This window comes from Lutjanus erythropterus, chromosome 19 (assembly GCF_056507025.1).
Source record: "Lutjanus erythropterus isolate fLutEry1 chromosome 19, fLutEry1.hap2, whole genome shotgun sequence".
NCBI classification, from domain to species: Eukaryota; Metazoa; Chordata; class Actinopteri; order Lutjaniformes; family Lutjanidae; genus Lutjanus; species Lutjanus erythropterus.
This window is the reverse complement of record NC_139335.1, coordinates 15,933,311-15,947,217: the sequence shown is the minus strand read 5'-3', so window position 1 is coordinate 15,947,217 and position 13,907 is coordinate 15,933,311. Positions and strand designations below refer to the sequence as shown.

At 38.0% G+C, this 13,907-nt stretch overlaps 2 protein-coding genes across 11 annotated transcripts in view; one reads left to right on the top strand and one right to left on the bottom strand.

Annotated features, from left to right (window-relative positions):
- sun1b (Sad1 and UNC84 domain containing 1b) overlaps nt 1–9,846 on the bottom strand; it is a 43,406-nt gene extending 33,560 nt beyond the window's left edge. For 4 of the 10 annotated variants that reach the window (XM_084743373.1, XM_084743376.1, XM_084743377.1 and 1 more), the window contains exons 1-2: nt 1,744–1,958; nt 1,227–1,324 (exon numbers count right to left, since the gene is read on the bottom strand). In XM_084743373.1, the coding sequence (XP_084599499.1) occupies nt 1,227–1,324; nt 1,744–1,755 (110 nt within the window). In that variant the 5' untranslated portion in view covers nt 1,756–1,958. Of the gene's footprint in view, nt 1–1,226; nt 1,325–1,743; nt 1,960–6,000; nt 6,257–9,688 lie in introns of those variants that run through there. The other 6 variants (XM_084743367.1, XM_084743372.1, XM_084743375.1 and 3 more) reach the window with 4 other exon arrangements.
- A 1,625-nt stretch (nt 9,847–11,471) lies between these two features.
- Nucleotides 11,472–12,616, top strand: LOC146309536 (uncharacterized). Its single transcript, XM_084744638.1, has 5 exons — nt 11,472–11,663; nt 11,772–11,807; nt 11,988–12,140; nt 12,221–12,339; nt 12,445–12,616. The coding sequence occupies exons 1-5, from the start codon at nt 11,591–11,593 to the stop codon at nt 12,568–12,570; spliced, it is 507 nt and encodes a 168-aa protein (XP_084600764.1). The 5' UTR covers nt 11,472–11,590; the 3' UTR covers nt 12,571–12,616.
- Nucleotides 12,617–13,907: the final 1,291 nt, after the last annotated feature.

Below are 13,907 nucleotides of genomic sequence, written 5' to 3'. Positions count from 1 at the left end.
ATTTTCACTTAAATAATGGCAGGTCTCTTCTCGTGCCGTAACTCTTCCTTTCCCTCAAGCAGCAAAGTGAGTCAAGCACAGGGTAAGGTGATATTTCATTTCTCTGACCTACACACCCAAATGCTTTCCTCTGTTCTCAGAACTGCCGACATCAACCCTGACAGCACTGAAGGCAGCTACATTCCTCCACATGCACAGAACTCACTGGTGAAGTGTCGACCACACCTACGGCACGATCTATGACGAGGCGCTCAACAAACAATGCATGGATGAGGAGCACGTTGGGAGAGGCTGGTGTAGCAGGAATGGTATACACTGTATCCAAAGCTAAGGGCTACCTTTTACTTCTCAAAAGCTGCAAAAAAGCTGATTCTAGGGTTGTCCTACACACACAAATAGGATCATTTTTACCCACAGTGCTGCAACAGAAAAGTCACTGAACACTGTCTGGTTTTGGTGCAGGACATTTGAGACTGAACTGAACTGAGGTCTTGAATGAGCACTTGAATAACTTTTAATAGCTTTTGATTCAATAAAAACTTAGTATTGCATTGTTTTTAAACAATTCTTTTGACAACTTTAGTTGAATCTACAATGTGGTGAAAGTATGTTCAGAAAAATCTATCGTGCATGCTGTTTTTACCCTGTGCAAGCCTCCCCTAACTCCCCACCAAGCATATAAACACACGCCAACTGAATCATGAGGCTGAGTCATCAAAACCACAACCACAGGTTTTTTTAAAGAGTAACTGGCTTAGAAAACCTCTGAAAGTTAAACAATAACAATGTAATAAAAAAGAAACATTGAAGCATTTTGTTGCTGTAATCATGTTTATAACCAATTTCCAATCAAACTGCAGAAAAGGGCTTGACTGTAGAAGCAGGCTGCAGCCTGAAATCAACACACAGTCAGCTCATTTTGTCTTTAAACGGGACACAGAAAACCGGCAGTGAATGTTAGATGGATAATTTGGCAGCCTATAAACCTCTCATCATATCACACTGTCATGAGTAAAGTAACAGCATCAAGATTGTAGCTGGTTGATACTACACTTTCAAAGCCTTAAAACTGATTAAAATGCAATGGCACGGTCTCAAGGACAATTTGGCTTCATTTGGAGTTAATACTCTGAGCTGTGTGGAGTCACAAGTGACAGACAGGGTGTAACTGAAATGCCATAAGCTTGACGGTGCAAGCATACCGCAGCACGGCACTGAGGTCTCACCTGAGAGAGTAGGTATAGCCGGTGTTCTCCGGGGCACACTGTGGCGGCGTGTATGTGTGCAGTTGAGAAAAATCCATGGTCATTCTTCTTTGTTTAGACTGCAAGAGTCAGGGTGCAAAGGATAGCACTCTTTAGCCAAAACTGACATGGTGGACAAACTTCCATGCATAATAAATGCATAAACTGCCTTGTTCAGCCTGTGTCTTGCAGACAAATTAGTTCTGCTAATGAGCTCAAGTTCTGCCACTGTTTGTATTTTAAAAACAGATTCAGAATAGTATCTACACATTAAATAAAATACAGCACTGATAAATTCCCAGCCTCTCTCCAAATCAATTCTAGCGCTATTCACTGGGCTGCTCTCCAAGAAAACACAACCACCGGTTACTGCTACGCTGGACAGCCGTGTCAGAAAGCCGAGCACAGGCAGGCCCTAATGAGAGCTGCTGGACATTCCTCTTCCCCAGGAACACAACAACGCTACTGTGGATCTAACAGTGGACGAGAGTTGGCCGACCTCTTCCTGCATGTTGGCTCCGGCTGGTTGTTGACGGAGGACACTGTAATGAATGACTCGTCTCTTCTCCTCTGGTCCGTAACCCGGCAGTAACTGACAGGGCTGGCTGGCAGAGACGGGACGGACAAAATGACGATCCTCTCTCCTGTTGTATTAAGCAGACTCCTCAACAGGACAGCAGCTACTCCTACAGTGACTTCTCGGGTAAGCTCCACGCACAGAGAGAGCAGTATTATGAAACAAAAAGCAAGGGGTGGGGCTGAGTTTTAGGCTATGGGCGGGAAACAACTGGTGTGAGGGTTGAGCTCATAGTGAAACCTACAATATGTGAACAGGTTGTGCAAATACATTTACCACAGTACACTACTACCTAACTAAAACTAATGCCACAGACCTGCAATAAGCGCTACCTTCACAAAGGTTATAATATTCTGTTTTTGTTGAAACTGTTTTATGAAGTAAAAGGACAGTTCACCCCAAAACAAACACACAGATTGCTCCTCTTACCTGTAGCGCTATTTATCATTTTGGTATGAGCTGCTGAGTTTTGGAGGTAAGGAGTTGTCTGCTTTCTCTTGAATATAATGCGAGTGTATGATGCTCTCATTGTGGTCCACAAAAATATATTTGACTCAAAGGTAATATCTATTTCCACAAATCGTGATCCACTTACTCAAGATAATCCACAGGCCTGGTTGTGAGCAGTTTCATGAAGGAACTGCTTTATTTCTATTAGAGGGAAAGTAGTTCCGGTAGATTCTACCACTGAAATAAAGTAGTTCCTACATGAAACTGCTCACAACAAGGTCTGTGGATTATAAAGAGGAACTGGGTCACAATTTCTGGAAGGATATATTTTTTTCTTAATTAATGGAATAGATAAAGATTGGTATTTAAGGGTGAGCTGGGTAGAGTTTGTCAGAAGTGACATCAACATTTTCGATACTGGTACTGATACCTTGACTTCAATGCTGCTGGACAATACTTTTTTCAATATCAATTTAATGAAATGCATTTTAAGAAGAAAATTACATTACTCATTATGGTACAGTTACTTACTAAAGTAAGAAGCTGTTCAAACACCTGGGAGCAGCTGCAGAATCTATTTTTACTCTGAGCTCTTTCCTCAACCTGGATAACTGGAGTAAAACAAACAAGCCGGTGGATTAGCTGTGCAGTATTGGACTATATAAAAAGGTAAATAACTGTCAAGAGTCCTTAGGTAACAAAATTTGGTATAGAATGACAAGGCATTTTTTGATACTCAGTGGTGTTGAAGTAATTTGATCGGTAAAAGTATCTACGTTCGGTACTGAGCCCTAATTATATCATATTTAAAGCTCAACCGATATATCGGTAGACCAGTATATCGGCTCGATATTGATTTGATATGAGCTATCACAGACATGTCAGTATGGATGTGTATGTTTACCGATATGAAAACTTTTTTCACAGAACGTATAATGCAGAAAACAATGCTAAGGGTGATTTACTTTTGAGGACAAGAGGAGCTCCCTGTCAGGTGTACATGCTGAGAAACTGCTTCTTGTTTTACAACCTGCCTCTAATTGACTGACAGCATCAAAATATTCAGGATACCGAACAGCACTGGTGTTTATTTAGCTGTTTATTTTATTTTTATTCAGTCTCGATTTCTACACTTGGTTGGCAATCATTAACATGTTTAAGAATATTTTACTTGATTATTCTTTAATAAGATCATTTGTTTGTAATTCTAAGTACCTTTAATATATCAGTGCAAAACTGGTGCAAAATCCACAAAGAAAATGACTCTTTATTCCATCTTAAAAATTCACTCTTTATATGTCTATTATTAACAAGGCACAAAATTACCACCATTTACCAAGCCAAAAAAGCCAATGATAAGCACTGAATAGTTAGCAAAATTTTAATACACGCTAGCCGTTAATCCGTGAACAGAATAGTTAATTTTGCACCCTCATCACTAATAAGGAGTTCCGACTAGACACTGATTTGTACATAAGGGTCCCCAGCCAAAAAATTGAGAACCACCAGGCCAAATAATAGAAACATTTTTTCTGTAGAATCAAATAAAATTCAGCTTTCAATCAATCAATCGAATCAACACTTTTTAAAAACAGTTTCAACAAAAACCTGAACATTTCGTGAAGAGGGATTTATTGCAGGACAGATAAGTTGGGCTGCAGTATATGGTTCTCAAAGTAAATTTTTAGCTAAATTCACCTAATAAACTGGCAACTGAGTAACCATGTAGCATACCAGTTTATATACCAGAACTTCCTTCAATAGCAAACTTCAGCTCCAACCTCTATTCAGTAAAACAGAGAGATGCCGCCAAGCTGGAGAGGCAAATAAAACAGATGGCTTTCCCTAAAACCCACAACCAAAATCTCAACCCATAATCTTAATCATGTTTCAAATCCGCATCCAAGTCTCCGAGCCGAAAAGAGGGATAAACGGAAACAAATATCCAAAAGCTAAGGGGACTGCTTTAATTCAGCCAGGATTAGTTTTTTAAAAACTTGTTAACTGGTGAAATGAATCATGAGGCAAACCTCATCATCAACTGTCCTACTGCAGGCTGAACTGAGAGGAAGGGAAATCACAGCGTAATGATCTTCACCTGCAGTCTGACCACAGGTATTTTTAATAAAGTCCAATTCATGTGTGGCTGTTCTCTTTGCGTGTGACTGAACCTTTTGAGAGATATTATGGCATTTAATCCTTGAGCTCATATTTCAGGCGACAGGTTTAACAATCACAGGCCATGCAGGCATACCACAAACACACCTACACGCTAAACACGCTGCACAGTAGGGCTGCACGATATCTTAAAAAATAAATAAATAAATCATATTGCAATTATTTTATGAGATACTACGATATGAGTCACAATTACTGGAAATTGTTATTTTTGCATCACAATTTTAACTTTGTTTTTATCTCTGCAGCACTACACTATGTCATTAGAGCTGCAACAATTGAACAACTGGCTGTCAACTATTAAAATCAATACAAACTATTGTAATGATTGATAAATCATCAGGGGAAAAAAAGTCAAGATCCTCTGATCCCAGCTTTTTAAATGGGAATATTTCCTGGTTTTCTTATTTTTATGACAGTAAACTGATTGAGGGCTGCAGCTAACATTTATTTTCCTTCATGATTAATTTGTGGATTATTTTCTTGATTGATTGATTGGGTGTTTGGTCCATAAAATGTCAGATAATGGTGGAAAATGTAGATCAGTGCACCCCAAAGTACAAGGTGATGTCCTAAAATGTCTTGTTTTGTCCACAACCCAAAGATATTCAGTTTATGGTCATAAAAGAGTAAAGAAACAGGAAAATATTCACAAAGAAGCTGGAATCAGAGAATAGCTGGGCATATTTTATTTTTAAAAATAGTTGGAGATTACTTAGTAGCTCAGCAGCTCTAAACTGAATATCATTGGGTTGTGGGTAAAACACAACATATGAGGTCATCACCTTGGGCTTTGGGAAACACTGACAACATTTAACACCATTTTATGACATTTTATGAACAAAAACAATCTACAAATCAAACAAATAATCAATAGGTGTATCGACAACGAAAATAGCTGTTAGTTGCTGCCCCACACTTCATTATAACTCAAAATTATTTGAATATTACACTTGGTGATATTGCGATTTCGATAATATTTCGATTGATTGTGCAGCCCTACTACACAGCAACACGTTTGTTTTGCTGGCTCCTTTACGCAAACCACCTGCGACGAAAAGGACAAACTACTGAGCCCTGTGACGAGTCCACCTACTGTGTAAACACTGTCCACAGTGGTGCCGTTTAAAACGCATACTTTATTTAATTATAACTGCAGATAGTGACATTTGAGTCCAGAGAAATTCTCACATTGCCCCGGTGCTAAATTTAGACGCCATGTATTTAGACAACGCCGTCACTCAGCAAAGCACTGACTTACAGGCTTGTGCAACGACGCACTATCGCTATACTTTATCTTGCAGGTCCATTTAAACGTTTCTCGGTCAAAACACGCACTCAGTGACCACGCTTAATGATGGATAACACATTTAGCAATAATAATGTCAGCAGATGTGTAAAAATCAACCGAGAAAATAGGGCCTGAGACTGCGTTAGTTGTGGGTAAAGGAGCTCAGCAAGGAAAAAATAAATGTGGATAAAACGACACGACACATTCACAACAAACACATAAACATATGGGATGTTATTCGTAATAGCATGTCAACTTGCCCGCGTGGTTAGAGTCCATGTATGTTATTATTCTTTAAGATCGTAATCCAAAAGGAAAAATATCCTCACGTTACTGTCAAGGAAGATGCGCAAACTTCTGCCAGCATCCCGACGCACGGAAACTTAAAGGATATTTATTACTGCGGACCCACAGATCCAAAACGCTATTTTCTGGTGAAAAAACACAAAAGTTTGCAAGTAGCTTGTGAGTGTTATGCTAGTGCACAACAAGCCGATTTCCAAAATGGCTTCCCAGGCGTAACAAAGCCAGAAGGATCGCTGCCGAGCTGATCCTCCCACTCCCAGGCCCTCCATTGTGGGCCGGGGCGCACACTTTAAATCTATTGGAGGAAAGCAGCGCTGGTGCAACGGCATGGCCCGGACTGCTGCTGGAGCTGCCGGCACTCACACGGATCACACTCTATTGTTTGGGTTGACATTGAACCCCTGGAGGAGATCTCAACTCCAACTGAAGGTACCCCACATCACATCTGCCACCAGAACAGCCCTGCCTGTAGCAGCAAGTACTGACGATAATATTTATGTTGTCAGTGTAATAACTGGCCAATAATCAGATAACATTTCAGAACCAGTAACTTTTTGTCAACCATCCAATGACTTAAATACATTGACTGTTAATTAAATTATTTACTGGGATAAAAAATATGTATATATGTTATTTTTCATGGGAAGAAATGGTTGTCCTTTCATTATTGTCTGTGACTTAGATTCAGGGGTCTTAACATAAGTACCTTAGAGCTGCAATTAATTAATGAATTGTATATTAAGCAATTATTTAATTAATTGCCAACTATTTTGATAATCGATTAATCAGTTTGAGTAATTTTTTTAAGAAAAGAAAGACAAAATTCTCTGATTCCAGCTTCTAAAATGTGAATATTTTCTGGTTTCTTTACTCTTCTCTGACAGTAAACTGAATATCATTGGGTGGTGAGTAGCCTTTGGAGACACTGATTGACATTTTTCAACATTTTCTGACATTTTAAAACAAGTAACTATTGATCAATTCATTGAGAAAATGATCGCAGATTAATGAACTATAAAAATGATCATTAGTCGCAGCCCTAAAGTATATTATTATGTTACTGATCCAATTAATACTTATTGCTAATTATTAAGCTCATTTTAACCCAGATAATAATGTAATAACTTATTATTTTCTGCACAAAAACTTATTACATTGTTTCAGAAACTGTATTACATGAGGGGTCAATTATTACATTATCGACTTTTATTATATTGGAAAGACAATGGAAAAGTTGTTATATTATTGGCAGTTAATACAGTCATGGAGTCATTATACTACTGGCTGCTACAAACCTGCAGTCTGCGGAAGAGTGGACAGCTCGAAATGTAAAGCCAGTAAATTTTCATACAGGAGCTCTTTTGGTGTGCGGATCTTGTTTTCTCTTTTTTTGCTTTGATATTTTGTGATCCAGCACCCAAACCACTTGGCCTTGGGGATGTGCATGTGTTTTCTCCAAATCCCCCCAAAGCAATCCTACTTCCATAGAGGATTTTAAACTGGACTCATAAAAGAAAAATCTTGCTGCTGTGGAACATGGTCTGGCTATGTGAAAGTAAGTAAATCTCAAAAAACCTGACATGGCCTCAGTGTTTGGCAATCCACTAAAAGTCTCATTCAGCACTGCACTTGCAACTATCGACTGCAGAACAAGGAAAATTTGGCTTCAGTGTTGTTGCAGCATTGTTGCAGAGGTGTTACTGAAAACATTTTTAAGTGAGACTTAACCAATGAACCATTGCACTGATACAATAGAAATCATTCAGTCATGAGGAAACACACAGATACTGCTCACAGATGCTGTGACTACTTGTAACAGAGTATTTTTTTTACTAGGGCTGCACAATATGGTGAAGAAAAACTCATATTGCGATTATTTTGACAAATATTGTGATTGATTGTGATTTCCAAATAGAGAGAATGATCATTATTGCATCAATTTTCATTTTCACTGAAAAACACTAAAAAGCAATGCGCAGACTCAAATATAATCAATTAAACACACCTTCAACTGCATGTCTCAAGATCAAAGGTGCATCCTCTCAGCACCAACAGAGCTGCTTTGCAGTTGACCAGCAGCTGATCAGATGAAGCAGGAAATGGTCCACAGAAATATACAAAACATCAAATCTGAGTCCTTCGATTATACTGTGAGCACACACCATATCTTGGGCAAGGCGCCATCTGCTGGAGAGCAGCCTGTACACTTCATTTAGATGGGCTTTGGATCCAATCTGACTGTGACCTTTAGCTGTTAACAATAGAAGGTGGGCAACCACTGTGCCAAAGAGTAAACAACAGGACTGTTCACACCCCAACGCAGCCTAGATAAGACTTATCAGCATAGATAAGACTTTTATCAATTGTTTATTGTTAGATTTGGAATCAACTGGTGTAGCTGGTCAAAGTGAAGGTGTTTTTTACATCTTTACATTAAGTTAAGGTTGTCAGAAGTATCAGAGTATCGATACCTTTTTCAGTATCTCATTTTTTTTTTTTAATGCAATGCCCCTTAAAAGGTTTTTCAAAAGCTGTGATTCACAGAGGTCCATCAACATACAGTTATGAATGTGCACAAAAAACTAGGCTCATGGATCCAGTAGTATTCCAGATTAGCTGCGTACAAATTGCAGGTTTGCGCGCACACACACACACACACACACACACACGAGATATCTCATAATGGATAACAACCTGAAATATCTACAGCAGTAAACTGCAACATGTGCATTAATGCAACAGTGATATTAATCCAAAGTCATTAATTCATGTCATTTTTGCCCCAATATCTCCATCAATATTGTGATAGTATTGAAGGAATGACTATCAGTGTGGTGCTTTCACCGTGAGATTTTTGATAAATAATCATCTGTAATGTAGACATAGTTGGTAAAGACAAATAACAGAACAAACAGGCCAGTCTGGTAGTTTGCATCACTTTGCTGTGATGCAGTCTTTAAAACCAGAAAAACAAAACACTTGTTATATCAAAATATAACATCATACAAAATCTAAGACTATATCTGGTTTCGTATCAATATAATATCCATATATTGCCCATAACTAAAAATATGTTTCGCTCTGAATTGTAGTGAAGTAGAAATATAAAGCAGCAGAAAATGGTATCGCAGAATACTTGAGTAAACTTTTATTTCCACCAATGACAATACCCACTCTTCATGAAGCCGTAACTGCAGAGTGTCTGGACCAGCCTTGGACCAGGGAAAATATTTTTGCTCATGCTTGTCAGTGACTGACAAAAAACATTTTGTTCAGTCAAACAAGCCAGTAGTTACTGCTGCAAAACAACATAGAGACTGCAGCCTACAAAATGCGACCTTGTCACAGATTTATAAGAAGACGGAAGTGTCCAAGAAATTAGCCAAGCCCTCCGCTGCTGCGCTGGTCAGGAAAAACAAAAGCTGAAGTCCGTCTCTGGGCTTCATTATCTGCAACTTTTTAATGTTCATATACTTTTTTTTTTATCAGTAAAAGCTCAAGGAAGACACGACGTGTTGCCAAAAACCCTGTGCACCACAGCAAAGACACAAGATAAGTTGTAGCCTCTCGTGACAGTTCGGGAGAGCACATGTGAAATTAATTTATATAAATATTATCAACACACAAGTCGAGACTACTCACATGTTGACACTGGCTGCGGATTATGGTGGGCAAATGCCGGCGGCTGTCTAATTGGTTTATCTTGTAGTTCGTTACATCCACTTCGTCAAAGCTGCACAGCCTGTCGTGATTTTACTCGCCTGAAAAGAGGACCTTGCTCTAACGTTCGCCTTTCCCGCACACGGTCATTTTTTCCGTTGCAACGCCAGCGTCACATGCGTCAGTCCTTATATGGTAAAAATTACCATATATGGGACATGTAAAAACGCCCTGAAACTGGCTTTCGGTATAAAACAGCACCACTTAGCCGCCGTTGAGAAGAACAACAACTAACAGAACATGAAAAAGAAAAATACTACCAACTGAGTACATTGACTCAAGTACAATTTAAAGGTGCTTGTACTGTACTTAAGCATTTTATCTGACTTTATACTTCCACTTCACTATATTCCAGAGAGAAATAGCTTAATGTACTTTCTCACATTAATTTCAGCTTTAGTTACTAGTTTGCACTACTTTTTGAAATGGAGATATAGTGTGGATATAACAAGTTTAAAGTGTGTCAAGGTCATTTATTATCATTAGGACAGTTGCCAAAAATGAGGCTTATACTTATTTCATGCTACAAACACATACAGTGTTTATATGCATTAATTTCAATAGAATAAAATATAAAGCAAAAGAAAATAAAAACTATTTACATATATACATTCATTTATACAACCAGGAAATAATTTTGTAGTGCATTTTTTTTTTATTTGCGTCAATATTAACATGATAATATCGCTGACATCTTCACATAAAAAAGTTCAACTTCTGGTGAGCATTGTCCATCAGCTGTGATTGTGTTTGCGCCTGAAGCATCATCAGTGTAAACAGTCTTCCTCCCTTCATCCTGCTGGATTCTTGCATCTCTGTAATATGTAGCACAACAGTCTCTGATTTCCCGTTGCTGTGGCTGGTAAGCAGCCTTAAATGCAATACAACACATTGTAGAGTGATTTCCAACCTGTCTGGCTTCTGATATCTTAAAAAAAAAGTTTTGTAGTTTGGCTCACATCTCAGATGTCCGTGGTTACCAGCTCCATCAAATTGTGATTTATCCATCTAAACGTCTCATGTGGTTTAATTTCAGTGCATGTTCAAATGATCTACTGTCTCACTCAAAAATCAAAGCTTAGAGAAACAGTCTAAGATATTTATATCAACATTTGTGTTTGTTCTTTTCTGTCCCATTAATCATCTTATAACTCCTCTGATTTATCTGTTGACTTTATATAAAAAAAAAAAGGTATATATATATAGCAGTTCAATTGACAACACTATGCTATTAGTAATCTAATTCTGTTCTATAAAATGGACCAAACTTTTACTTTAAGACTTATTTACTTACATTTTTGCTGTTCATACTTTCACACCTTTACTTAAGTAGGCTTTGTAATGCAGAACAGAAACCCATACCAACTGCTGACTTCTCACTCTTCTTAACCTGATGGTATTGGGGCTGCAAGTTATCAGCAACTGCTAGGTTAAAAGAAAGCATAACTATTAGCATTGGGGAGTTGCATGAAATTAAATTACAGTTTCTGAACAAATGGTTGGTGAAAAGTTCAATTCAAAGTTCGAAGAAAAGTTCTATTTACATTCTTTTTTTATAATGTATTTTGAGACTCCATTCAAAGAGTAGCAACAACTCAACATATAAGCAATAGTTTTAAACCTGAAAAACTGGACACCCGTCACTTGTGGAATGACGGTGATGTGATCCCATTGTCCTTTAGATCACATGACCACATTATGTGAAAGGAAAGATGATTTAACTTGAGCGCTGTCGACTGCTCTGCCTTTACGTCTCTTTCCTGGTGTGTAGAAAGACAGCTGCTATTTCACAGTGTACATGTTTGGGCTACAACGACACTGACCATGAAGAAAATCACCATTTTTGTAATGTGTATGTGCTTCCTTCTTCCTGTGCAGCCTAATGACACGGAACGCTGTAAGTAAATTGAAAACTACCTCATTCAAGATAGTGTTTGTACTTTGGCAAGTGTTGGTTTGTGTTGGACAGCAACTCTACCCTGTTGACTGTTTTCTTTTTTAACAGATGCCTACTGTGAAAGTTGTCTAACAGCAGCACGAGGTATTGTGGACAACTTTTCAGCTTAAGAAGCAATGATTCAAAGTGATATGCACTGAATTATCACCTATAGGTTACTTATTTTGACTTAATGTTCTTTTTTATAATACTGTATCATTTATTTCTCATATGGCTTTAAGACAAGGAAGTAAATAAAAACATATTATGCATACTGTCCTCCAGAGATAGAGAAAGTCATGAAGGAGGTCCCAGCTGAGAGCAGACAGACAGTGGTTGAGAGCCTCATCAGTGGAGGCGTGTGTGAGAAACTGCCGTCCTACAAACATCACCGTGTCTCTCAGGAAAAAATGACATCCTCCTGCATTCACTTGTTAGGTAAGATCATGATGAAATAGTGATAATTTTGCATATTTTTCACACTTTAATTATTGATTTGTTTTTGAATCCCCAAACAGAATCACATTATGACCACTTCCATGTGGCTTTGTTGACTAAAGAACCAAAGCATCTTGATATAGTCCTGTGTTATGAGCAGTCCACAGCGTGTGTAGGCGTGAAACGCCAGTCTTTTGAGGTAAGACATGGATTTATTTCTGAAATGAAAAAACAATATATTATCCATCTAATTAGACTAAATTCCTATATGAGAACTAATGTTTTTTTTTTACTTTTATGACAGGATTCCAAAAAGAGCATGTTTTTGGACAGTGACATTGAAGCTTTACTTCAGAACAACAAGGAAAACGTGCGCATCAGTCAACCTACACATCCAGGCTCACATGGACACCCAAGAGACGAGTTGTGACTGAATATGAGAGGGCTTGTTGTCATGATACTGTGTTTTGAAGTGTCAGTATAATAATAAAAAAAAATCTTTAAAAAAAAGTCTGCTTGGCTGTGCTTTATTGTTCCCATGATTCCTAAAATAACATTGATGTTGGAAGGGAAATACTTTGAGTAGGCTACCTTAGACAGAGCTGTCATCACTATTGGTCCCAGGATCAGCACATTAGTAGAGAATCTTCTACAACAGGGACAACAAAAAACAATGAATATTGTGGGATGATCAAAAACGCCTGTTTGGACCATTCAAAAGGTGAGCAGGCTAACTGGTAAGAGGTGATAGTATCATGATTGGTTATCAAAGGGTCATCGTCGAAAGGCTCAGTCTTTCATGAGCATGGATCGAGTGAGGTTCACCACTTTGTTTTTCAACTGAAAACTGCAAGGAATTTAGAGATTTCACCACCTACAGTCCATGATATCATTAAAAGATTCAGAGAATTCAGAGGAATCTGTCACATATATGAAGGCACCATTGATGAAAGGTACATACAGGTTTTAGAGCAACTTGTGCTGCCGTCCAGACAATATTTTCTTCAGAGACGTCCCTACTTATTTGAGCGAGACAACAAAATACGACAATGTACACCCCTGACGGTGGAGTAATTGAAGTCGTAGATCAAGTGAGAATGGGAAATAAGTTAATTGTCAACAACTGTTGTCCTCAGCTCCAGTTGGAATGTGTTACCGGTATCAAATTCAGAATGAGTGTATTTTTGCAAAAACAATGAAATAATTTAAGTATCTTGTCTTTGTACTGTATTCAACTGAATATAGGTTGAAAAGTTTTTGCAGTCTGTTTTTGTTAACATTTAAAAAAAAATCCCAACTTTTTGGGAATCAGGGTTTGTAACTTTGTTTGAAAAATGTGGAATATGCTCCACAGAGCACAATATCGGTGTACCTGGTTTGATACATAATCTTGAAGACTTGTCTTGAAGAGGGGTTATGGCAAAACATGTATTTAAGACCAATATTTCAGCTTACAATGTGCATACATGGAGAAAATTAATAAATTAAATTAAATTGTGTTTAATAGGGTATGGAACAGTAAAACTGGTGCAAAAATTCCAGTAGGAAAACTGTACATCATTGACACTCATCTTAAGGACAGTTTCTTTCAATTATAGAATCTACCAGAAATACTTTATTTATTCTAGAAAGAAAGTAGTTCCCTTATAAAACTGCACATATTAGGGCCTGACGATCATCTTGAATAACTGGCTCCTGAATTCTGACAAGGTGTGGTGTTGAGTTTTTCAAATGTATTTTTTTGATGCTTTGAGCACCAAAGCTGAG